Source organism: Brachionichthys hirsutus, chromosome 8, assembly GCF_040956055.1.
Source record: "Brachionichthys hirsutus isolate HB-005 chromosome 8, CSIRO-AGI_Bhir_v1, whole genome shotgun sequence".
In the NCBI taxonomy this organism is placed as follows: domain Eukaryota; kingdom Metazoa; phylum Chordata; class Actinopteri; order Lophiiformes; family Brachionichthyidae; genus Brachionichthys; species Brachionichthys hirsutus.
Window position 1 is genome coordinate 2,469,231 of NC_090904.1, and position 24,360 is coordinate 2,493,590.

Sequence of the window (24,360 nt, forward strand, 5' to 3'; positions counted from 1 at the left end):
GCTGGTTCTTTTAGTGTTTGTTCTGACAGCTTTGTAACTTGTTCTTGCTGCCTGGTTTAACACAGACATCATGGGCGAGGCGCGTGCCGGGGGGGGGGACTGTCCAGTGACGCGTTCGGCTGAGGTAACTCTCGAGTGCGGTCTTGGATTAGAGCCGTTCATTAGAGCTGTCTCTAACGGCGGGCTGTTTCTCTCCAGTACGTGGGCTCGTTTCCGGTGGACGACTGCTGTCTGGACGACCAGATGCAGCAGCTGCACACTCAGCTGAAGTCGCTCAGAGTAAGTCACGTGACTTTAGCACGGCCAACGTCCAATGGGCAGCTTTCCTGTTCGTTTGAGACCGGTTTGATCTGCAGGCGTGCAGGAGGCGGCGGCCTGTGTCCATAAAGTTCTCCATCAAGGGAGTGAAGGTGTACGACGAGGACGAGACGGTGAGCGCGGCTCTTCATCGCTCAGGACCGGCACCTGAAGCTGCCTTCACTGACGCTTGTTCTTGTGTTGATCAGACACTCCTGATGGCGCACGCCCTCCACAGAGTCTCTCTCTCCACTGCTCAGCCCGTCGACGGCCAGTTTGCCTTCGTCTCCCACAACCCGGGCAGCGTCGATGCCCAGCTCTACTGCCACGTGTTTCAGGCTCGGCATGCCAGAGCGGTAAGGAACGATCTACGAGCACGAAGAACAAGGCCGCTCTTAAATGGAGAGAAGACTTGTTCTTCTTTCCTTGACGCTGTTTTCCACCACAGAAGTGGATCCTGCGTTGAGTCCGTTATCAGGTCTCAGATCCCATTCAGTGTTCATTTATTCATCTTGGGTGAACTTTAAGAGGATTAATCCCTCATAACTGTGTAGAATTTGATGTTGGAGTGCCAGGAGGTTCTAGCATAGGCAAAGAGGGGCGGAAAGAGTCCAGAGAGCCCTCCAAATACAATAATATACCTGATGTTAAAAGGTTAAAACAATTTATTTATGTATTATTTTTTCATATATTTATTTCTTTTGGTTGTTCCTTGCATCGCACATTCATTTATGTACTTGTATTACTGTTTACCTTTTTGTATGTGTTGATTTCCTAAAATAAAAAAAGGCAGTTCAGTCAACGAGTGAAAACGCCCGTCTGTCGGTGGGTTGCAGATAGTGACGGTTTGTTTTAACCTTTTAACATCAGGTATATTATAACTGTAGAATAATGTCTGTTTGCCTGTTTTGTGTAGTTTTTCCCTTGTGGACCTCAGGAAGACTAGTTGGATACTCCAGTACCAACTAATGGAAATCCTTAATACACAAAAACTACACAATCAATAGCCTCGATAATCAGTAAAGTGAGAAATGCCACAAGTTTTTATATAGACATTGATCAAACATTCGTCTCTAAATGAACCATGTGGAGGGCACTTCCTTCTAGATGCACGTTGGGGCCACCAGGTGGCAATAAAGGACGAGGGCATTTACTATTACAGACAATATTTCTGATTCACATCCAAATCCAATCGACTCCATCGCACCCCAGGTATGAAGGAAACTTAAGAGTTGGGTAAACGTGGCGACGCTCTTTGGATGCAGACGAGGTGTGTCCAGAGTCTCTAGAGTTTCTGGACCCGTTTGTCTTTTCTGTCCTGCAGGCTCAGTTCCTGAACCTGCTGCTTTGCCGTTGCTTCCAGTTGTCTTACTTGGAGAAGCACCCAGAGGAAACCCAGAAAGACGCCGCTGGCTCACCGCCTCGTCGCAACCCCTCCCTGCTTAACCACGGCTTCCCGCTCAGTGTCAGCGCCCTGGTGTCCTTCAGAAGAGCCCCTTTCCAAGGGTTGCTGCCGGGAGCCAAGGTTTGGACCTGCAAGTCTTCTTCTTTTCACTCTTGCACCATTTTAGTTTTTAATGAGTCTGCCCAAAGCTGGATGAGGTTGAAGAAGATTAAAAATAATAATGATATTTTCCCCGTGTATAAAAGAACAAAAAGTCGGACGATGCAACCAGCAGCCCAGACGAAGTCTTCCCGACGTCCTCGCCCTCCTTGGTGCGTAAGAAAGCCATCCGCACCAAAGAGCTGCGGTCTGGGGCGTACCGCTCCTTCACCTTCACGCCACTCAAGCAGCGAGATGTTCAGGAGAGGCTGAAGGTGTCACAAGGTGGGCTGAGTGTTCACAGAGCACTCTCCAGAGTCAGAGAGCTGATTAGGTAAAAACATTTCCCTCGGTGATCGGTGATGGGCGGTCACACACGGTCTGCGGTGTCACTGAGAAGCTCTGCTGGTCGGCATGGCGATGGGGGGGGGATTGATGCTCACTACCGCTTTAAAAAGCACACGGTGGCAGTGGATCGGCGGTTATTTATTACGCCATCCCAAAATGAACATGTGAAGGAGGGAACGGTGAAGAGACTCCGACCAGGTGGCTGATCCATATTCCCGTTACGCCACTTTAAAACTCGTTCCTCCTTTGCTTCACAGACGAGAATAGTCTGATCTCATTCTCCTAAAGTAGCTTTTTCTCTCACACTGAAATTTTCACGAGTTTCTTCATTGTCCCTTCACTGAGTGGGATTATAAATACAGATGTTCTCTTGAGTGCTTTGATCCACATCTGGACTTCTTGTGATGTAAAAAAAAAAAAAAGAGGGCGATCAATTCACTTCTTTTTTCACGTGAAACAGGAAAGGATCACGACAAGGCCGCGGTGAGAAGGTCCCGCGCTCCGAGCTTGGCTGAAACCGAGGAAGCGCTGGCGCAGGCGGTGTGGAGCTGGGCTGGCATCGCGGTGTGAGTCCGCCCTCCCCCCCCCCCCCCCGCCCCCCCCCTCGCCTCGTCTTGTGTAAATGGTTTTCTGACGACGCGTCTCTCTGTGTTTCAGTGACGGCAGCTGTTCCTTACTTGCGGACGACGTTCTGGGAGCGTACCTTCTGGTTCCGCATCCTAAAAAGCCCGACGGTGGCTCTCTGATTATTCGCTACCCCTCGGGCCTGGTCACCCACGTCATAGAACACACCCGTAAAGGGGCGTTCCTGCTAGAGGTAACTCTCCTGTCCATCAGCCTCTGCCGTCGTTTACAGCGAGGTCGCGATCGATCGATTGATCGTATGCATTTGTACCCTTGGTGGCAGAAATGCGAGGCTGAGTTCGGCTCCCTAGCCGCGCTGATTGAACACTACACGGAGATCGGTGATGAGCTGCCGTGTCCGCTGAGCGCTGCCCGAGTCAATCACTGCTACGAATGGGAGGAAAACGCAGCCAAGCAGCCGGCTGGGACGCCTCGCAGGAGCCTGAGCAAAGCCACCGTGAAGAGCACCAGCAGAAAGGGAACCGCGTGACCCCCCCCCCCCCCCCCCCGGGCGTTTGGGGCGCCGGCCGCTGATGAGCAAAAATAGCAGCGCTTTATTTCTTTAGTATCTCGTACTTCCAAATTGTTTCACAAACTGCGTAACGCAATGCACCGACTCGTGTTTAATGTCGTCTGTCATTTCATCGGAGGCGCGTTTATCAAAGATAAGACGTACTTTGTACTGCTCTTAAGTTCATTCTAGTATTTTAAAGAATGATTTTGTTTGCGTCCAGCTTGAGTGTTTTTATAGCATGAACTGGAAGATCTGAGACTGAGACTGTGTGTGTGTGTGATGTAAGAAGACTACTTTGATCACATTTTACATTTCATTGCATTTTAATCTTTCTTGGGGGACGTTCAACCTGTAGAACAATTAGGAGCAACTCTTCTGACGTTGCCGGTGACCTGCATCACAGATGAGAACTGAACTTTGACACTTTGCTGGTTTACTGTTAAAGATGCTACAAACGTAAGTTTGTTACTCACGCCTTTGAGATTAAACTTTCAACTTTGCAAAATATGCGTTTTCCTTTAGATTGCTGCACGGCTTTGATATACTGCGGAGAAAAATGTTCAATGGCAGCAGAAAATGAGGTTGGAGGGCAGCACCGTGGTGCAGTGGGTAGCACTGGAGCTTGAATGAGCCAAATAAAGCTCCTCGAGCTGCCGCCGCTGGACGCTGAGAGACTCGCCACCCTGCAGAGACACAAAGAGGAACCAGCTAAACAGAAATCTGCGTGAAGCGGCACAACGGTTGGAACGTTACTGGGTGACATCACGGAGCGCAAGCCTTGAAAGTAAAGACCAAAACGGTCTTCTCAAGAGGACACGCAGCGAGGGACCCGGGACAGTGTTGTCATAAAACATCCAACAATTGTAATTAAGGAAATGTAAAACCAAAACTCAGAATAAAACACTTCCTATTTACTGATATAAGACATCGAGCTGCCGTTTTCTCCTCACCTCTTATACAGCCCTTCAAAATGAACATTTATTAACGCAATGCTCACATAACTGTTAAAAATAATACAGGAAATTATTAAATTAAGCGAATCCTGCAAGAGGACGCTTCCGAGAATGTTCAACGTGCAGCCATTTTGACTTTATGGCCCAGCAAGGCCTCAGAGCTGACATTTTTGTAGTTTTCTTTTAACAACTCTGAATGTGTACGCTAACAGTATTCAGTGCTCTGATTAGCTTACAGGCGCGCACACACACACACACACACACACACACACGAACCTGGACATTTGTTCAGAAGAGTATTTCGGAACCCTGTCTGAAATGTTTCAGCAGCAACTTGTTTGATTAACTGTGTTGAAGTCATTTAGCGCCACCCAGTGGGTTGACCTCAGACCTTCAGCAGGACGAGCTGCGGTCCCCGTGGCAGAGTCTCCGTCCCTCCGGGGCTCCTGGGGACTTCCAGCACGGAGGAGATCGCTGCACATCCCGAACAGTTGACCAGACTCGGCCCGAGGGAGGCAGCATTCCACCGCACATGGAAACCTGGACACACGCAGTACAAGACGTGAAGTACAGTACCACCAGTACCAGGGTAGTACACATGTACTGATGAAGAGCATCTAGACATCAATCAGTCAGTTCTCATACATCTGAGTTCATTACCAAATACCGAGGGAGACATGGAAGTACACACAAATGTTTTGTATAGCATGTGAACGTCTTTCGAGATTGTAAAATGCATAAATAGAACTTTAAATATGCAGATTGACTCTTCAATGACTCTTTAGACAAGTCTTAATACGGGTCTGAATAGTTTAATTGTGCGTTTAGAAAACAAACACAGATTCAGTTTTCAGAATCCTCTGTGCCGATTAATTAATTTACGAATTCGCTTCCATCATTTAAATACTTCTTTGTCATTGGTGGAAAAACTGTTTGTGCTCAAATGCAATGGGAGAACGATAAAGGCGAGGGACGACGAGTCAGACCTTGCAAGTTGTACTTCTTTGCAATGGGCAAGGACAACAAGCGCACATGGCTGAGGGGGGACGACCAGTTACAGGAGCCCAGTCTAACCAGACCCACCTGGGGGCCACTCTGGGGGTAGGTGAAGGCCAGAACTGCCCCCAGCAGGACGATCGCTACCGCCACAAACTGCAGATACGAAAAGAACACGAACATCAGGACGGCGGCGGCACATTTATATATTCGATTCTAGCCACATGCGGAAGCTTCCGTCTGGACTTTATAAGATTTATGAGAAATATTGAAGAAAAAAAGAAAGAAGAAGAGATCCGGACGGGGGCAAATACCTGCAAACAAGAGCGACCCCGCGGGACCCTCGCGCTGGGACGTAAAGGTTGTCTGAATAAATAACGGCTGACCTTTGACGTTGCCCTCGGGTCGGGGAGCTGAGGCGGCTCCCTCCGGGGCTCGTTGGTCTCCAGGACCCGCCTGATGAACCGCTCAATCTCCCGCTCGGACCTGCCGTAGCGGCAGCCCGAGTGCCGGAGGACGTCGATGCTCTCCGTTCCCATGACGACAGCAGCAGCGTCAAACTACTGCAATACACCGACGTTAGCTTGAGCATGCTAACTTATGTTGGACTTTACGTTTCTCTGACGTAAAACATTGTTTAGAAAGCAGGACGTCTTACTTTAAGCCTTAAGATGGAGAAACAGCCGCTTCCGTGTCACGTTACGGCCTAAAATAAACTCTTTCTGCATTAATGACAAGCCCGAGAAACGGAAGACGACTTCACTACCCGGCTGCTCACCGCTCGGTGTACTACCGCCACCTACCGGCCAGTATGACAGAAAAGAGGGACGCCGTCCTGCAGCATCTGTTTGAGACAGAAAAGAGGGACGCTGTCCTGCAGCATCTGTTTGAGACAGAAATGAGGGACGCTGTCCTGTAGCATCTGTTTGAGACAGAAAAGAGGGACGCTGTCCTGCAGCATCTGTTTGAGACAGAAAAGAGGGACGCCGTCCTGCAGCATCTGTTTGAGGCAGAAAAGAGGGACGCTGTCCTGCGGCATCTGTCTGAGACAGAAATGAGGGACGCTGTCCTGTGGCATCTGTTTGAGACAGAAATGAGGGACGCTGTCCTGCAGCATCTGTTTGAGACAGAAATGAGGGACGCTGTCCTGCAGCATCTGTTTGAGACAGAAATGAGGGACGCTGTCCTGCAGCATCTGTTTGAGACAGAAATGGGGGACGCCGTCCTGCAGCATCTGTCTGAGACAGAAATGAGGGACGCTGTCCTGCAGCACCTGTTTGCTGTTTGGACCAAAGACTGTCACAGATATTTCATACAAGTATCTGGGAACTGCGTTAACTTGTGTGTGTATAATATGGGACCCCCCCATTTATCTGGTCTTGGGACCGGCACAAGGGAGAAACTGGCAATGCTACGTTAGCTCCTGCTAACCGCAGTACCCGTACAATTCGGAGTAACCAAAGCACCTAAATATCATGTTTTTGGAGGTGGGAGGAAACCGGAGAAAACCCATACGTACATACTCGGCACAGACAGGGACCTGGTGCATTCTCACTGTGAGGCGACAGCACTAACCACTACGCCACCAAATAATTTATGTTTATTGAGTATTGGCTAAAAAAAAAAACAACCTTCAAATCTAAACGCTATGGAGAAGGCAGATCAGTCTCTGGTAATGTTGAGAACAGCACTATTTACACAACAACGCATCAGCACCTCCAGAAACAGCTAAAATAGATTCGTTGGTGTTTCAATGTTCCACATTCAAAGTTAGCATCAGTGCGAGTCAAAACAAATGAAGACTCATTCGGTAGAGACTCGTCCTGGCCAGTGTGTCTAGAAAACGAGTCTTCATTAAAGCAGCTGCTGGAACACGGACAAGTTCACCGTGGAGCTCCGGACACGTCTCACACTTGGTGTGTCCATTTTGGCTTTGGGGAGGGGCTTATGTGACTTTTCAAGGTTAGTATAACGCATATTAATATACCAAGTCGTGTGAACACCACGCACTCAAAATGGACACGTTTGCATGGATCCATGTCGCACCGGCTTCAGGTTCCAGCTGCAGTGGCATTGTGGAAGAACTCGTGGATCTGCTGAGCTGCAGCTTGACCCACAACGGGCTCCAGCTCAGCGGGGGCCGAGTTACAGAGCTGCTGGATGCTGGAGAAGCGCTGCAGAAGGGCCAGAGCTCTGACCCTGCCAACCCCGGGGATCTGCTGGACCAGAGCCAGCACCAGAGGGTCCAGCAGCTGAAAGGAATTCCTCCTCCTGAAGAGGTCATCCCTGCTCTCCCCGTGAACCTGCAGGCACGCAGAGCGGGTTGGAAATTCAAAGCGTGGCTCCGAGACCGCGTTACACAGAGGATTGTGTTTGACTGTCGTTTACGGTACTCTGCTGCTACTCACGATGTGACCGATGAGCTGCGAGGCCTCCGTCTGCCCGCTGACCGACAGCAGCGTCAGGCCGAGGTCGAACACCACGAACTTCTGCACAGCGGAGAAGTACTGCTCGCTGTGTCTCGTGCTCTCCACCAGCACCAGCTCCTGGAAGCTCCGGTTGCTCTTCAAAAACAAGACACGCATCACAGCAGGAACAGCCGCACACCCAGGCCCCGGCGCCGCCAAACTCACATTCCGGAAGCGAACGAGTTTCCTCTTGTAGCCATTTCCTGCTACGATGTCGGACTCAGACACGTAGAGGATACAGCATTTTTTGGGCAGCAAGAAGTCTGCCACACCGAGTTCGTTTTCAAATGCAACCTTCACGCCGCCGCCTGCAGCAGAAAGACAAAAGGATTGTTACTGTAACACTCACAGCACCAAATTCATCATCTGGAAATTAAGATTCGTGTTCTCAACTACGACACGGTCCATTCTAGAGCAGACGTTGTTAAATCTAGAGACGTGAACAACGTCTGCAGCATTTGAGCAACTGTTGAAGACAATGCAGAGCAGGCGGAGGAAGGTCGTAGGAAGGTCGTAGGAAGGTCACAGCCTGGCAAAACCTCGGAGACGTACGTGGTCGACCGGAAAGAAAAGAATCCGACAATGCAGTCATGCATTTAAAAATACTCCACTTGTGTTTTTCTCTTTTGTAGTTTCACTGGGTCACACCACACATGGAACCTGCTTCTGTGTTTTACACATTTAGAGATTTAAGCACGCAGAGGTGGTCAACACAACCTGCTGAAGTTCGAATCGAGCATCAGAATGGGGAAGAAGGGGGGGGGGGGGGCAGACGGGCTGGTCTGTGAATTTCAGAAATTGCTGATCTCTAGTTTTTTGTTGCCCCCCCCCCCCCCCCATTTAATTTCAAACCTTTATTTATACTCGAAGGCCATTGAGGCTACAAACGTAAGTTTGTTACTCACGCCTTTGAGATTAAACTTTCAACTTTGCAAAATATGCGTTTTCCTTTAGATTGCTGCACGGCTTTGATATACTGTGGAGAAAAATGTTCAATGGCAGCAGAAGATGAGGTTGGAGGGCAGCACCGTGGTGCAGTGGGTAGCACTGGAGCTTGAATGAGCCAAATAAAGCTCCTCGAGCTGCCGCCGCTGGACGCTGAGAGACTCGCCGCCCTGCAGAGACACAAAGAGGAACCAGCTAAACAGAAATCTGCGTGAAGCGGCACAACGGTTGGAACGTTACTGGGTGACATCACGGAGCGCAAGCCTTGAAAGTAAAGACCAAAACGGTCTTCTCAAGGGGACACGCAGCGAGGGACCCGGGACAGTGTTGTCATAAAACATCCAACAATTGTAATTAAGGAAATGTAAAACCAAAACTCAGAATAAAACACTTCCTATTTACTGATATAAGACATCGAGCTGCCGTTTTCTCCTCACCTCTTATACAGCCCTTCAAAATGAACATTTATTAACGCAATGCTCACATAACTGTTAAAAATAATACAGGAAATTATTAAATTAAGCGAATCCTGCAAGAGGACGCTTCCGAGAATGTTCAACGTGCAGCCATTTTGACTTTATGGCCCAGCAAGGCCTCAGAGCTGACATTTTTGTAGTTTTCTTTTAACAACTCTGAATGTGTACGCTAACAGTATTCAGTGCTCTGATTAGCTTACAGGCGCGCACACACACACACACACACACACACACACGAACCTGGACATTTGTTCAGAAGAGTATTTCGGAACCCTGTCTGAAATGTTTCAGCAGCAACTTGTTTGATTAACTGTGTTGAAGTCATTTAGCGCCACCCAGTGGGTTGACCTCAGACCTTCAGCAGGACGAGCTGCGGTCCCCGTGGCAGAGTCTCCGTCCCTCCGGGGCTCCTGGGGACTTCCAGCACGGAGGAGATCGCTGCACATCCCGAACAGTTGACCAGACTCGGCCCGAGGGAGGCAGCATTCCACCGCTCATGGAAACCTGGACACACGCAGTACAAGACGTGAAGTACAGTACCACCAGTACCAGGGTAGTACACATGTACTGATGAAGAGCATCTAGACATCAATCAGTCAGTTCTCATACATCTGAGTTCATTACCAAATACCGAGGGAGACATGGAAGTACACACAAATGTTTTGTATAGCATGTGAACGTCTTTCGAGATTGTAAAATGCATAAATAGAACTTTAAATATGCAGATTGACTCTTCAATGACTCTTTAGACAAGTCTTAATACGGGTCTGAATAGTTTAATTGTGCGTTTAGAAAACAAACACAGATTCAGTTTTCAGAATCCTCTGTGCCGATTAATTAATTTACGAATTCGCTTCCATCATTTAAATACTTCTTTGTCATTGGTGGAAAAACTGTTTGTGCTCAAATGCAATGGGAGAACGATAAAGGCGAGGGACGACGAGTCAGACCTTGCAAGTTGTACTTCTTTGCAATGGGCAAGGACAACAAGCGCACATGGCTGAGGGGGGACGACCAGTTACAGGAGCCCAGTCAAACCAGACCCAACTGGGGGCCACTCTGGGGGTAGGTGAAGGCCAGAACTGCCCCCAGCAGGACGATCGCTACCACCACAAACTGCAGATACGAAAAGAACACGAACATCAGGACGGCGGCGGCACATTTATATATTCGATTCTAGCCACATGCGGAAGCTTCCGTCTGGACTTTATAAGATTTATGAGAAATATTGAAGAAAAAAAGAAAGAAGAAGAGATCCGGACGGGGGCAAATACCTGCAAACAAGAGCGACCCCGCGGGACCCTCGCGCTGGGACGTAAAGGTTGTCTGAATAAATAACGGCTGACCTTTGACGTTGCCCTCGGGTCGGGGAGCTGAGGCGGCTCCCTCCGGGGCTCGTTGGTCTCCAGGACCTGCTTCCTCGGGTCGGGGAACTGAGGCGGCTCCCTCCGGGGCTCGTTGGTCTCCAGGACCCGCTTGATGAACCGCTCAATCTCCCGCTCGGACCTGCCGTAGCGGCAGCCCGAGTGCCGGAGGACGTCGATGCTCTCCGTTCCCATGACGACAGCAGCAGCGTCAAACTACTGCAATACACCGACGTTAGCTTGAGCATGCTAACTTATGTTGGACTTTACGTTTCTCTGACGTAAAACATTGTTTAGAAAGCAGGACGTCTTACTTTAAGCCTTAAGATGGAGAAACAGCCGCTTCCGTGTCACGTTACGGCCTAAAATAAACTCTTTCTGCATTAATGACAAGCCCGAGAAACGGAAGACGACTTCACTACCCGGCTGCTCACCGCTCGGTGTACTACCGCCACCTACCGGCCAGTATGACAGAAAAGAGGGACGCCGTCCTGCAGCATCTGTTTGAGACAGAAAAGAGGGACGCTGTCCTGCAGCATCTGTTTGAGACAGAAATGAGGGACGCTGTCCTGTAGCATCTGTTTGAGACAGAAAAGAGGGACGCTGTCCTGCAGCATCTGTTTGAGACAGAAAAGAGGGACGCCGTCCTGCAGCATCTGTTTGAGGCAGAAAAGAGGGACGCTGTCCTGCGGCATCTGTCTGAGACAGAAATGAGGGACGCTGTCCTGTGGCATCTGTTTGAGACAGAAATGAGGGACGCTGTCCTGCAGCATCTGTTTGAGACAGAAATGAGGGACGCTGTCCTGCAGCATCTGTTTGAGACAGAAATGAGGGACGCTGTCCTGCAGCATCTGTTTGAGACAGAAATGGGGGACGCCGTCCTGCAGCATCTGTCTGAGACAGAAATGAGGGACGCTGTCCTGCAGCACCTGTTTGCTGTTTGGACCAAAGACTGTCACAGATATTTCATACAAGTATCTGGGAACTGCGTTAACTTGTGTGTGTATAATATGGGACCCCCCCATTTATCTGGTCTTGGGACCGGCACAAGGGAGAAACTGGCAATGCTACGTTAGCTCCTGCTAACCGCAGTACCCGTACAATTCGGAGTAACCAAAGCACCTAAATATCATGTTTTTGGAGGTGGGAGGAAACCGGAGAAAACCCATACGTACATACTCGGCACAGACAGGGACCTGGTGCATTCTCACTGTGAGGCGACAGCACTAACCACTACGCCACCAAATAATTTATGTTTATTGAGTATTGGCTAAAAAAAAAAACAACCTTCAAATCTAAACGCTATGGAGAAGGCAGATCAGTCTCTGGTAATGTTGAGAACAGCACTATTTACACAACAACGCATCAGCACCTCCAGAAACAGCTAAAATAGATTCGTTGGTGTTTCAATGTTCCACATTCAAAGTTAGCATCAGTGCGAGTCAAAACAAATGAAGACTCATTCGGTAGAGACTCGTCCTGGCCAGTGTGTCTAGAAAACGAGTCTTCATTAAAGCAGCTGCTGGAACACGGACAAGTTCACCGTGGAGCTCCGGACACATCTCACACTTGGTGTGTCCATTTTGGCTTTGGGGAGGGGCTTATGTGACTTTTCAAGGTTAGTATAATGCATATTAATATACCAAGTCGTGTGAACACCACGCACTCAAAATGGACACGTTTGCATGGATCCATGTCGCACCGGCTTCAGGTTCCAGCTGCAGTGGCATTGTGGAAGAACTCGTGGATCTGCTGAGCTGCAGCTTGACCCACAACGGGCTCCAGCTCAGCGGGGGCCGAGTTACAGAGCTGCTGGATGCTGGAGAAGCGCTGCAGAAGGGCCAGAGCTCTGACCCTGCCAACCCCGGGGATCTGCTGGACCAGAGCCAGCACCAGAGGGTCCAGCAGCTGAAAGGAATTCCTCCTCCTGAAGAGGTCATCCCTGCTCTCCCCGTGAACCTGCGGGCACGCAGAGCGGGTTGGAAATTCAAAGCGTGGCTCCGAGACCGCGTTACACAGAGGATTGTGTTTGACTGTCGTTTACGGTACTCTGCTGCTACTCACGATGTGACCGATGAGCTGCGAGGCCTCCGTCTGCCCGCTGACCGACAGCAGCGTCAGGCCGAGGTCGAACACCACGAACTTCTGCACAGCGGAGAAGTACTGCTCGCTGTGTCTCGTGCTCTCCACCAGCACCAGCTCCTGGAAGCTCCGGTTGCTCTTCAAAAACAAGACACGCATCACAGCAGGAACAGCCGCACACCCAGGCCCCGGCGCCGCCAAACTCACATTCCGGAAGCGAACGAGTTTCCTCTTGTAGCCATTTCCTGCTACGATGTCGGACTCAGACACGTAGAGGATACAGCATTTTTTGGGCAGCAAGAAGTCTGCCACACCGAGTTCGTTTTCAAATGCAACCTTCACGCCGCCGCCTGCAGCAGAAAGACAAAAGGATTGTTACTGTAACACTCACAGCACCAAATTCATCATCTGGAAATTAAGATTCGTGTTCTCAACTACGACACGGTCCATTCTAGAGCAGACGTTGTTAAATCTAGAGACGTGAACAACGTCTGCAGCATTTGAGCAACTGTTGAAGACAATGCAGAGCAGGCGGAGGAAGGTCGTAGGAAGGTCACAGCCTGGCAAAACCTCGGAGACGTACGTGGTCGACCGGAAAGAAAAGAATCCGACAATGCAGTCATGCATTTAAAAATACTCCACTTGTGTTTTTCTCTTTTGTAGTTTCACTGGGTCACACCACACATGGAACCTGCTTCTGTGTTTTACACATTTAGAGATTTAAGCACGCAGAGGTGGTCAACACAACCTGCTGAAGTTCGAATCGAGCATCAGAATGGGGAAGAAGGGGGGGGGGGGGGGCAGACGGGCTGGTCTGTGAATTTCAGAAATTGCTGATCTCTAGTTTTTTGTTGCCCCCCCCCCCCCCCCATTTAATTTCAAACCTTTATTTATACTCGAAGGCCATTGAGGTTTCCCTCATTTTACAATGACGACGAGTTTACAACAAGACAAAATAAAAAGAAAGAAAACAATTAAAATATATAAAGAGAGAGAAGGGTCCGAAAAAGAGAGCGAACCGCAGCTGTGCGAATAAAAATGTCCGGTTGGTGTCAGAAGCTGCACCGAATAAAGTGGCTCACAGTCAGATCAAACAACACAGAACTCACTAAAGATCAATCAACACAAAACTCACTAAAGATCAATCAACACAAAACTCACTAAAGATCAATCAACACAAAACTCACTAAAGATCAATCAACACAAAACTCACTAAAGATCAATCAACACAAAACTCACTAAAGATCAATCAACACAAAACTCACTAAAGATCAATCAACACAAAACTCACTAAAGATCAATCAACAAAAAACTCACTAAAGATCAATCAACACAAAACTCACTAAAGATCAATCAACACAAAACTCACTAAAGATCAATCAACACAAAACTCACTAAAGATCAATCAACACAAAACTCACTAAAGATCAATCAACACAAAACTCACTAAAGATCAATCAACACAAAACTCACTAAAGATCAAACAACACAGAACTCACTAAAGATCAATCAACACAAAACTCACTAAAGATCAATCAACACAAAACTCACTAAAGATCAATCAACAAAAAACTCACTAAAGATCAATCAACACAAAACTCACTAAAGATCAATCAACACAAAACTCACTAAAGATCAATCAACACAAAACTCACTAAAGATCAATCAACACAAAACTCACTAAAGATCAATCAACACAAAACTCACTAAAGATCAATCAACACAAAACTCACTAAAGATCAATCAACAAAAAACTCACTAAAGATCAATCAACACAAAACTCACTAAAGATCAATCAACACAAAACTCACTAAAGATCAATCAACACAAAACTCACTAAAGATCAATCAACACAAAACTCACTAAAGATCAATCAACACAAAACTCACTAAAGATCAATCAACACAAAACTCACTAAAGATCAATCAACACAAAACTCACTAAAGATCAATCAACACAAAACTCACTAAAGATCAATCAACACAAAACTCACTAAAGATCAATCAACACAGAACTCACTAAAGATCAATCAACACAAAACTCACTAAAGATCAATCAACACAAAACTCACTAAAGATCAATCAACACAAAACTCACTAAAGATCAATCAACACAGAACTCACTAAAGATCAATCAACACAAAACTCACTAAAGATCAATCAACACAGAACTCACTAAAGATCAATCAACACAAAACTCACTAAAGATCAATCAACACAAAACTCACTAAAGATCAATCAACACAAAACTCACTAAAGATCAATCAACACAAAACTCACTAAAGATCAATCAACACAAAACTCACTAAAGATCAATCAACACAAAACTCACTAAAGATCAATCAACACAAAACTCACTAAAGATCAATCAACAAAAAACTCACTAAAGATCAATCAACACAAAACTCACTAAAGATCAATCAACACAAAACTCACTAAAGATCAATCAACACAAAACTCACTAAAGATCAATCAACACAAAACTCACTAAAGATCAATCAACACAAAACTCACTAAAGATCAATCAACACAAAACTCACTAAAGATCAAACAACACAGAACTCACTAAAGATCAATCAACACAAAACTCACTAAAGATCAATCAACACAAAACTCACTAAAGATCAATCAACAAAAAACTCACTAAAGATCAATCAACACAAAACTCACTAAAGATCAATCAACACAAAACTCACTAAAGATCAATCAACACAAAACTCACTAAAGATCAATCAACACAAAACTCACTAAAGATCAATCAACACAAAACTCACTAAAGATCAATCAACACAAAACTCACTAAAGATCAATCAACACAAAACTCACTAAAGATCAATCAACACAAAACTCACTAAAGATCAATCAACACAAAACTCACTAAAGATCAATCAACACAAAACTCACTAAAGATCAATCAACACAAAACTCACTAAAGATCAATCAACACAAAACTCACTAAAGATCAATCAACACAAAACTCACTAAAGATCAATCAACACAAAACTCACTAAAGATCAATCAACACAAAACTCACTAAAGATCAATCAACACAAAACTCACTAAAGATCAATCAACACAAAACTCACTAAAGATCAATCAACACAAAACTCACTAAAGATCAATCAACACAGAACTCACTAAAGATCAATCAACACAAAACTCACTAAAGATCAATCAACACAAAACTCACTAAAGATCAATCAACACAAAACTCACTAAAGATCAATCAACACAGAACTCACTAAAGATCAATCAACACAAAACTCACTAAAGATCAATCAACACAAAACTCACTAAAGATCAAACACAGAACTCACTAAAGATCAAACACAGAACTCACTAAAGATCAATCAAAGCTCCGGGATGAATGGATGAACAACTGAACCCGAGTCCAGGCTAGCGGCTGCTGCGTTCATTAACAGGATCGTTGCTAGCTTTACACACAGATACGCGGAGCTTTCCACGCGGTCTCGGTCACGCCCTCGGATACCTTTCAAGCTTTCAATGATCGACGAGCTTCTCCACTTGTCGACGGTAATAATGTGTCCGAAAGGAGGAGCCGCATTCAGCGGTAGAGCCGATCTAGCCTCCATGGAGCTCCGCACCGGATGTTGATGAACCCAAAGCAGGGACGCTCCCGGATATTCGTCTTCTTCGTCTTCGTCTTCTTGTATTTATGAAGAGTAGGCGTCCCTCTGTCGCCCCCTCTAGGAGATCCGGGGAAGTAGGAGGTGGGATCAGAAACAATCCTGGGAAGACTTCAAGTTGTAGATTTATTTATGACCTCCGACAAGGAGGTTCTGTCAGAGACAGAAAGAGGGAGAGAGAGCACAAGACTACGGGTAAGAGAGAGAGAGAGAGATTACTGACATATATTTATAACATGAATAATCAGATAGAGAGGGAGGAGCTCAGGGTGTCATGATGTTAAGCCACCAGTGCTGGCCTATGACAGCATATTGATTATTGTATTGATTAACTATAAGCGTTGTCTTGTCATCTAGTTCAACTACAACACTAGAACAAACATTTCTGAGATGTTTTGGCCCAAGAACCAGAACCTCAGTTTTATTTAGATTTAATAACAGGAAGTTCTCGGTCATCCAGGAGTTAATGTCCTTAAGGCACGTCTAATTAATTTGATCTGATTTTCAATGTTATTGAATGATTTCACATCACAGGTTTTAAATGTAGCATTTTAGGTGACTGGATCTGAACAGAGTTTTGCATTTGCTGTTTGTTTTTGTCTCTCTGTGATTCCAGGGCCCAAACTATGGAATAATAACGTTTAAAGACATGCTCTATGTTTTTCTATATATTTTTCTGTGTGTTGTTTACGTGTCACGTATGACCTCACTTCCTCGTGCCAATAGTGACCGTCTCAACTATTGTTAATGGTTGCTAAGCAACCCCAGGACGCTGTGCAGCACAATGATAGGGGAACTGAGGAGGACGCTCACCACCGTGTCCGGATAGATTTGCTCTTCCACTCATTTTGATTGATTTAATTCCTCGTTGAGTATTTTCTTATTTGGTGTACCTTGTCCTCTGGTCAGTTTAGCTAGTATAAATGATTAGTTACCTGTTAGCATAGGTTCTCTAATGAGGATATTGTTGCTACTCATATCTGTAAATATGTATATATGACAGTGAATCCAACCTCTAAGCTTCATTGTCTGAGCTATTCACTGCACAAAGCCAACCTCTGTGGCGTGAATGAGCCATGGGGTCTGAGTCAGTGAAGGTGGTGGTCAGGTGTAGGCCACTGAACGACAGGGAGAAGGCTCTTTGCTCCAAGATGGTGCTGTCCATGGAGCCGCATCACTGCCGGTGCCTCATCGAGAAGCCCGGGGCAGTGGACGAGCCGCCCAAGCAGTTCACTTTCGATGGGACTTATTTTGTTGATCAAACCACTGAGCAGATGTACAATGAGATTGCCTATCCATTGGTTGAGGTAAGTTTCTGATTTTTATTTTTGACATTTATTTCCAAGGAACATATTTTAACAATTCAATTCAATTCAGTTTTATTTATAGAGCGTCAGATCACAACAGAAAGTCATCTCAAGGCACTTTACAGGATTAGCAGGGAAAGACAGAACCCAACTTGACCCACAAGAGCAAGCACTCTGGCAACGGTGGCAAGGAAAAACTTCCCTTTAACAGGCAGAAACCTTGGACAGAACCTAAGACTCATGGTGGACGGCCATCTGTCTGGCCGGCTGGGTTGAGAAGGAGAGAGAGAGAGAGAGAACAAAAACAAGCTGCTATATAAAACTACAAATGCTAATGCTAGCGACATGGACATCAGTGTTGCGGGCCACAGGTCCAGGTTCTGCAGCACCACGGACAGAAGGACCGTGGTGATCCAGATCTTATAGGACACCCTGTCCAGCAACACGCGTGAGACATATCTCATTGCTAACGACTGCAGACCTCATTATTTACTTACGTCTCCTGTCAGTCACTGAGAAGGGTCAGTGGTGTGTTGAACACAATGAATTGAACTTTTTAAATTGCTCAAAGGGTGTCACTGAAGGATACAACGGCACAATCTTTGCCTACGGTCAGACTGGAAGTGGGAAGTCTTTCACCATGCAGGGAGCGTCTGAGCCTGCAGCCCGGAAAGGGGTCATTCCGCGAGCATTTGAGCACATCTTTGAGAGCATTCAGGTTCGTGTCAACATATCCAACTAGTGTATGAAATAAATCAGCAATCTGCACACATTTACGTGTGTGTGTGTGCGTTTCTGTTTGCAAAATAGTGTGCAGAAAATACTAAATTTCTGGTGAGAACCTCCTATTTGGAGATTTACAATGAAGAAGTCAGAGACCTTTTGGGAAGTGACACCAAACAGAGACTCGAGGTAAGCTGTTTAGACTGCGTAACATTAGAAGCCTGAACATTTGCTGTTCTTCTAAGTCCAACCATTATGAAACCAGACTATTCTAACAGTGAGCACAGTGCGTTTGTGCACTATACAAGTCGCCAAGCAGCTTTTATAGTGCACAAAGCTCTGTAGTCCCAAGATTCCTTGAAGGTCAAGGTGTTTGAACGAGAGGACAGATCTGGATTTCTTGTTCACGCTCAGCTGAAAGAGCATCCGGAGCACGGGGTGTACGTGCGGGACCTCTCCATGCACACCGTGCACAGTGTTTGGGAGTGCGAACGAATCATAGAGCAAGGCTGGAAGAACCGGGCGGTGGGGTACACCCTGATGAACAAGGACTCCTCCCGCTCACACTCAATCTTCACCATTCACCTGGAGATCTGTAATACAGGTGAACACACAATGACACAATACCTTTTCACATCTTTGCAGTATGTTTGATTTGTGACGAAGACATTCAATGTGTTTAAGCCTGTGCTCGTGGGAGCATTGTAATCTCAAAGCCTCACCTGCCGGCTCACACGGAACATTTTCTGCAGATTTCTTGTCTTACAAACAAACTTTGAAGTTGCATTTTCTAAACATAACCCCGCCTTCTCAGACGCAGCTGCTCAGGATCACCTGCGAGCAGGTAAACTCAACCTTGTTGACCTGGCAGGAAGCGAACGGCAGTCTAAATCCGGCGCTACCGGCGAGCGACTCCGCGAGGCCACAAAGATTAACCTCTCCCTCTCGGCCTTGGGAAATGTCATCTCTGCTCTGGTGGACGGACGCTCCAAATATGTCCCCTACCGTGATTCCAAGCTGACCAGACTGCTGCAGGACTCTCTCGGAGGAAACACAAGAACTTTGATGATAGCATGTCTCTCCCCTGCTGACAACAACTATGAAGAAACCCTGAGCACGCTGCGGTACGCCAACCGAGCAAAGTGCATCCAGAACAAACCTCGTATCAATGAAGATCCCAAGGATGCTCTGCTCCGGGAATATCAGGAGGAGATCAAGAAGTTGCGGGTCCTCGTCTCAGGGCAGTTGGGTTCAGCTAACCTAAAGTGTATGTTACATTTGGATGAAAGACTGGATGCAGAAATTGAGATGTTTTATTTCTTCAATTGTTTCTTTACTGAATGATTTTATTATATTATTTGCCGTACTCAAAAAACTCTTTAATGTCTAAATGCAGCTCTGCTGTCTGGACAGCTGCCTGCCGTTTCTTTGGGAGGACAGTCCAGCAGCACAGAAGAAGAGAAAGAGAAGATTAAAGAGGCATCGACTTTACTTTCATTTATACAGTGTTTGTATCCTGCATCTCTCTGTGATTTATAGGCGTGCTTTGCGCTTTCTCCGCAGGAGTATGAACAGAAACTGGCCAAGTTGCAGGCAGACTATAATGCAGAGCAGGAATCCAAAGCGCAGCTGCAGGAAGACATCGCTGCCCTTCGTTCCACGTTTGATTCCAAGTTGTCTGAGCTGGAGAAGGTTCAGGTCCGCAGGGGGGGTTCTGTCCTGAGGAATGGCAGCAAATCATCTGCGCACAACACAGATCCATGTAAGCGCACGTTCATTCTGATGCGCGTCATTCTAGCTATTCAGCACTCTGACATCGAGACTCCTGGCTGACAGAACATTGGAAGCGTTTTGTGAAATGGTCATTTTTTGGTATATTATCCTTGTTAGTGGCCCCGCCCTCTTTCCCCTGACTCTCATGGAGATTGTCATGTCTTCTAGCATTGGTGAGCTCCAGCTGTTTGACACAGGCTGCTGAGGAAACGCTCTGCCACAGTATAACTGGAGCCCCTTTGCTGTCTGAGGTACGATTCACCAGTTATCATTAAGAACATATTATCGTTCCATGACGCTTCAGCAAGTGGAATGAAAACACAACTATCGGCTTTTATCTCCTCATTGTGGTGAACCAGGCTGCTGAAACTTGTGCAGTACGTGCTGTTGAGACGGAAGGTGATGGGCTCACAGCCTCATCCGATGTCACCGCTGCAGGACCTGTGGACCAGCAGGATGTCCTGGAGAGGTTTAACAACATGCAGTATACATACATAGCCAAATATCAGTGTTGGTTGTGTAGCTGAGGTGCGGTGTCATTGTTGTTATGGTATAGACAATTGAGGTATGGGAAAGTTATCAAAAAGATAACTTTGAGGACGTGGAAAATCCTCAAATTCTAATGACTCTTTAGGAGATGGAAACATAATTTTGCACCAAAGTGTTAAATGTAAAGAAATTCCTTCCAACAAGTGGCCCCAAAATGTCATAAATACTTTTAGCCTATTTTGTCTTACAAAATAAAAAACACCAGAAGGTACCAAAGAGAATAAAACAAATAAAACAACACACATACCAACTTGAATTGTTTTGCTTTCAGAAATGTCTTTTCTTCTAAAGAATAATTTAGCAACTCACAAGAGCCGCAGGTCCACCGACAGCATGCCGGACATCACGAGCAAGCAAGAGCAGAAATGCATGTCTTTTAGCATCACTATAAATGTGAAGACAGAGCCCAAAGCTATAACTTAAAAACACGAGTTACATGGTCTTCTTTTCTTTTTGCTTGAACGGAAGGGGCAGACTTTGATGCTGACTGAACAACAGCTAGAGAGTAACTGCAACACATAAATTTAACAATTTGAATTTGTACTCAAAATAAAAATGGCACATCCAATAACCACAACCCTGACATTTAACAGAGCAGGACTTATCTCATACGTTGTTGTTGTTGTGAATGCCTTGATTGAACAATGATTCCTCATAGCTAATCCAGTAGAGCAGTGAGATTTTATATTCTTGCATTAATAATGATGGTAATATTTGTTCTAATACACATCTACTGTATATTAGTCCTCATTATCGCTTATGTCTGGAAAATAAATATCTCCATATATAACTAATGACTCCCGAATAGGAATAGTGTGTTGCGTTTAACATACCGGTTTCCTCTCCTCAGACTGAAGCAGCTGGAGCAGCAGGTGGTGGGGGGTGAGCAGGCCAGGAACACAGAGCTACAGCAGAGACACCGGCAGAGGAAGAACCTCGCCGACCAGAGAAAAGTCCATCTCATCCAAGCGCTGTCAGAGAACGGCGAGGAGAGTGAGAACGTGCTGCTGAACGTCTACAACTCCATCCAGGAGGAGGCTCACGCCAAAAGCCAAATGCTGGCCAAGGTCCAGGGCAAGGTAGCATGTCGGTGATGCAATCATTCCATTGTCATGATAATACACACTGTCATGTTCTCATTAGCATCTTTAACTTTAAACCCAGAGAATTCGGACACACCTTCCGCTCGATCGAATTTTGTTGAACGTCTCAGTGGCGCACATTCAAAAGCTTGTCTTGTGCTGTGCAATTATCCATGTTTGCATGGCAAAAAAAAGAAACCGTTTGCACTAAATCTACTGTATATTGTTCCAAATGATCTCAGCTTTCATTGCTGAATCAGATTTCCTGCCACTCAACTGTCAAACCGCCTGTTGTTGCAGCTAAAAGGAGCCAAACTGGAGATCCGTGACCTGCAGGCTGAGTTTGAGGTGGAGAGGAACGACTACCTGGCAACGGTGCGCCGGCTAGAGAGGGAGGGTCAGTTACTGCAGGCTATGCTGGAGCGCATGGTGCCTCTCGTCCGCCGTGAATGCAACTACAGCAACCTGGACCGCTTGAAGAAAGAAGCTGTCTGGGATGAGGACAGCCTCACCTGGAGGCTGCCAGATGTGATGGTACAGAAAACAACACTGCCCTCAGGTAGCACAAAGAAGGGATGCAGAAAATAAAATCTGCTTTTAGCAGCAGTGTAGCTTGTGAGTCTGTCTTTTTGTGTGTTGTTTCCCTAAAATATCTCCATTTCTTTCTCTCTCACAGCAGTGGCTCCAAAGTCTTCAGCTCCCAGAGGCTCACCTGCTGATTTTGGAGAATCCTCCGTGGTGATTATGTTCCAGACACCATCAATTTTCACACCATCAAGCTAACATTTGTGATTTGTATATTGCTGTTTGTCTTTACCAGGTGGATGAGGACAGGTATAAGGAAATGTTGGACCGCAGCGACAGTGAGAACATCGCCAGCAGCTACTTCAAGTCAAGGAGAGCAAGTCAATTTCTGGGACGGGAAGCTGCCAAGGGACATAGTAAGGGCAAGACCTCTTTACTGACCACTCCAGGATGACAGAGACCACAAATGTTAAATTAAAGGTCTCTTCAGGGTCTGAGTGGAAAACAAGGATTATTATTATTTCTGTGTGTTCCTGCTAAACAACAATTGATCAAGTTGAGATCATGAAAATGTAAACATGGTAAAAATATAATCATGTTTACAGATGGAACAAATAAAATCTTCTCGTTCATATAAAACCCAGCAGAAAAAAATAAAAAAGCACTCAGAGAGCGCAGACCTCCACCAAGCAGCTCATTCCACGCGTAACTATTTACACCGTCCACATGGTGATCTGGATCAGCACCAAAAGGTTCTAGATTGTTCTTGGTGTCTTTATCCACCAACCGAGGTTCCACTGTACATATTGTTGAGAGGTTCTGTGTTTACCCATCTGATGCATGTCTTCCCCTGCAGCCACCATCTCTCCTCTCCTGGCTAACGGGGTGCCCCACCTCACTGTAAGTGGCCCCACCACAAGCCCACCCATCAGCTCGCGGCCTTTCCGCCTTGAGTCTTTGGATGTTGCGGCATCTGGCAGTAAAATGAAGCGCAAAAAAAGCAAATCCCACATCCATGGTGACGGGATTTGAAGCTTCCATATGATACGTAGCATCTCATTGTGACTCATCTTTAACTAGAAAGATTGTATACAGAGTGACTGATTTCATGCAGTATATGATACATATTAAATACTCACCACTCTGCTAAGTGTTCACATATTTTAGAGAAAATGGTACCTACATTCTGATGATTCAATTTAAATCTTGACTCCTAGTATTTAACGCCTAAGTATTTCACTATTGCTGATTGTAAACGAGAATGTTGACTTTTACAATTAAAACACTGCAATTGTTGCTGAATTAATCAAATAAAAAAATCTATTTGCTTGATGACTGATTTGATTTGAAAAGTGAAATTACTTTTTCGGTGCGGTTGTGAACTGACCTGTATCATAGGAAATAATAGAACACTCATATCTGGGTTAGAGGGGTTGTTGCCATGGCAGCAATGTTGATCACAATGAACTGAATACCTTGACTTTTTATTTCCCTTCCATCTGAAATGTCAAAAAAGCCATCTCTGGAGCTATGTTTAGTTTGTCCCCTTCGGGCTGCTGTAGAAACATATCAACAATAGACCGATTTATTAAAAATATTAATCCTTTTATTGAATCTGTATCAGACTCTGTAGTTGCATATCATATTTCTAACTATGGATATATGGTAGGCTAATTTCTTCACCCACTGTTTAGTATTACTCGACCAACAGGGACTCGTGCCGGTTTCCAAATTTGACACCCATATTATCCTGTGCACAGCCAGTCAGATGATTTATATGGCAGTGAGTTCTCTGAGTGGACAGAGCAGAGATTAAAGCTACTGTACAGCAACACAAAATCTAAAGAGGTCAGTATAAACCTTTGACAGTGTTACTACAAAGTACAACCTTTATACTATAAAGGTTGTAGTAACACTTCCACAATCTGTGCTGCACATTCTGAAATGCTTCATTTATTAAGTTTGCACAGAAACACATGGTCTGATGTGTCCAACACTATTTTAAGACTTCAGTTAAAATGTAAGTGAAAATAATCACATTATCGTCACTCTTTTTAATTCTGTATGTGCGTCTCCACTATTTAAACCGGTAAGGCATGAACATTAAAACCCGCTTAAACCATAAACACTGCATAAAATAGTAGC

General features: G+C 45.8%; 6 protein-coding genes across 6 annotated transcripts; 2 read left to right on the plus strand and 4 right to left on the minus strand.

The window, feature by feature from the left end:
* sh2d5 (SH2 domain containing 5) lies at positions 1 to 3,303 on the plus strand. The gene is made up of 9 exons (XM_068742490.1): positions 1 to 124; positions 199 to 279; positions 357 to 431; positions 507 to 653; positions 1,622 to 1,822; positions 1,948 to 2,125; positions 2,649 to 2,754; positions 2,846 to 3,005; positions 3,096 to 3,303. The coding sequence occupies exons 1-9, from the start codon at positions 71 to 73 to the stop codon at positions 3,300 to 3,302; spliced, it is 1,209 nt and encodes a 402-aa protein (XP_068598591.1). The 5' UTR covers positions 1 to 70; the 3' UTR covers position 3,303.
* Positions 3,304 to 3,879: 576 nt separating this feature from the next.
* On the minus strand, positions 3,880 to 5,814 carry LOC137898014 (bombesin receptor-activated protein C6orf89 homolog). The gene is made up of 4 exons (XM_068742010.1): positions 5,662 to 5,814; positions 5,266 to 5,431; positions 4,671 to 4,819; positions 3,880 to 4,009 (listed from the first exon to the last, which is right to left on the minus strand). Exons 1-4 carry the CDS (start codon positions 5,812 to 5,814, stop codon positions 3,887 to 3,889), a joined length of 591 nt encoding a protein of 196 aa, XP_068598111.1. The 3' UTR covers positions 3,880 to 3,886.
* Positions 5,815 to 6,853: 1,039 nt separating this feature from the next.
* LOC137898015 (Fanconi anemia core complex-associated protein 24-like) lies at positions 6,854 to 8,151 on the minus strand. The gene is made up of 4 exons (XM_068742011.1): positions 8,145 to 8,151; positions 7,909 to 8,051; positions 7,684 to 7,839; positions 6,854 to 7,578 (listed from the first exon to the last, which is right to left on the minus strand). The coding sequence occupies exons 1-4, from the start codon at positions 8,149 to 8,151 to the stop codon at positions 7,327 to 7,329; spliced, it is 558 nt and encodes a 185-aa protein (XP_068598112.1). The 3' UTR covers positions 6,854 to 7,326.
* A 584-nt stretch (positions 8,152 to 8,735) lies between these two features.
* Positions 8,736 to 10,723, minus strand: LOC137898017 (bombesin receptor-activated protein C6orf89 homolog). The gene is given in 4 exon segments (XM_068742013.1): positions 8,736 to 8,858; positions 9,520 to 9,668; positions 10,115 to 10,280; positions 10,577 to 10,723. Coding segments are annotated over 4 exon segments (585 nt in total).
* A 1,039-nt stretch (positions 10,724 to 11,762) lies between these two features.
* LOC137898784 (Fanconi anemia core complex-associated protein 24-like) lies at positions 11,763 to 16,218 on the minus strand. Its single transcript, XM_068742830.1, has 4 exons — positions 16,100 to 16,218; positions 12,818 to 12,960; positions 12,593 to 12,748; positions 11,763 to 12,487 (listed from the first exon to the last, which is right to left on the minus strand). The coding sequence occupies exons 1-4, from the start codon at positions 16,200 to 16,202 to the stop codon at positions 12,236 to 12,238; spliced, it is 654 nt and encodes a 217-aa protein (XP_068598931.1). The 5' UTR covers positions 16,203 to 16,218; the 3' UTR covers positions 11,763 to 12,235.
* Positions 16,219 to 17,332: 1,114 nt separating this feature from the next.
* Positions 17,333 to 23,247, plus strand: kif17 (kinesin family member 17). Its single transcript, XM_068742015.1, has 14 exons — positions 17,333 to 17,563; positions 18,135 to 18,281; positions 18,374 to 18,475; positions 18,701 to 18,890; positions 19,101 to 19,553; positions 19,683 to 19,765; positions 19,850 to 20,048; positions 20,228 to 20,310; positions 20,419 to 20,543; positions 21,459 to 21,687; positions 21,991 to 22,249; positions 22,367 to 22,428; positions 22,511 to 22,631; positions 23,072 to 23,247. The coding sequence occupies exons 1-14, from the start codon at positions 17,333 to 17,335 to the stop codon at positions 23,245 to 23,247; spliced, it is 2,460 nt and encodes an 819-aa protein (XP_068598116.1).
* The last annotated feature ends 1,113 nt before the right edge of the window (positions 23,248 to 24,360 follow it).

What these genes read in the sequence shown, in the direction of transcription:
- sh2d5 (XM_068742490.1), top strand. Translation starts at nt 71, where the DNA reads ATGGGCGAGGCGCGTGCCGGGGGGGGGGACTGTCCAGTGACGCGTTCG. An exon ending in CAGTGACGCGTTCGGCTGAG is followed by an intron (nt 125 to 198) that starts GTAACTCTCGAG and finishes GTTTCTCTCCAG; the next exon opens with TACGTGGGCTCGTTTCCGGT. An exon ending in GAGGCTGAAGGTGTCACAAG is followed by an intron (nt 2,126 to 2,648) that starts GTGGGCTGAGTG and finishes CACGTGAAACAG; the next exon opens with GAAAGGATCACGACAAGGCC.
- LOC137898014 (XM_068742010.1), bottom strand. Translation starts at nt 5,814, where the DNA reads ATGGGAACGGAGAGCATCGACGTCCTCCGGCACTCGGGCTGCCGCTAC. An exon ending in ACCCGAGGGCAACGTCAAAG is followed by an intron (nt 5,432 to 5,661) that starts GTCAGCCGTTAT and finishes TCGTATCTGCAG; the next exon opens with TTTGTGGCGGTAGCGATCGT. An exon ending in CGCAGCTCGTCCTGCTGAAG is followed by an intron (nt 4,010 to 4,670) that starts GTCTGAGGTCAA and finishes GTGTCTCTGCAG; the next exon opens with GGTGGCGAGTCTCTCAGCGT.
- LOC137898015 (XM_068742011.1), bottom strand. An exon ending in AACTCGTTCGCTTCCGGAAT is followed by an intron (nt 7,840 to 7,908) that starts GTGAGTTTGGCG and finishes TTGTTTTTGAAG; the next exon opens with AGCAACCGGAGCTTCCAGGA. An exon ending in CGCAGCTCATCGGTCACATC is followed by an intron (nt 7,579 to 7,683) that starts GTGAGTAGCAGC and finishes GCGTGCCTGCAG; the next exon opens with GTTCACGGGGAGAGCAGGGA.
- LOC137898784 (XM_068742830.1), bottom strand. Translation starts at nt 16,202, where the DNA reads ATGGAGGCTAGATCGGCTCTACCGCTGAATGCGGCTCCTCCTTTCGGA. An exon ending in GATCATTGAAAGCTTGAAAG is followed by an intron (nt 12,961 to 16,099) that starts GTATCCGAGGGC and finishes TTTCTGCTGCAG; the next exon opens with GCGGCGGCGTGAAGGTTGCA. An exon ending in AACTCGTTCGCTTCCGGAAT is followed by an intron (nt 12,749 to 12,817) that starts GTGAGTTTGGCG and finishes TTGTTTTTGAAG; the next exon opens with AGCAACCGGAGCTTCCAGGA.
- kif17 (XM_068742015.1), top strand. Translation starts at nt 17,333, where the DNA reads ATGGGGTCTGAGTCAGTGAAGGTGGTGGTCAGGTGTAGGCCACTGAAC. An exon ending in GAGAGGTTTAACAACATGCA is followed by an intron (nt 20,544 to 21,458) that starts GTATACATACAT and finishes TCCTCTCCTCAG; the next exon opens with ACTGAAGCAGCTGGAGCAGC. An exon ending in GAAAACAACACTGCCCTCAG is followed by an intron (nt 22,250 to 22,366) that starts GTAGCACAAAGA and finishes TCTCTCTCACAG; the next exon opens with CAGTGGCTCCAAAGTCTTCA.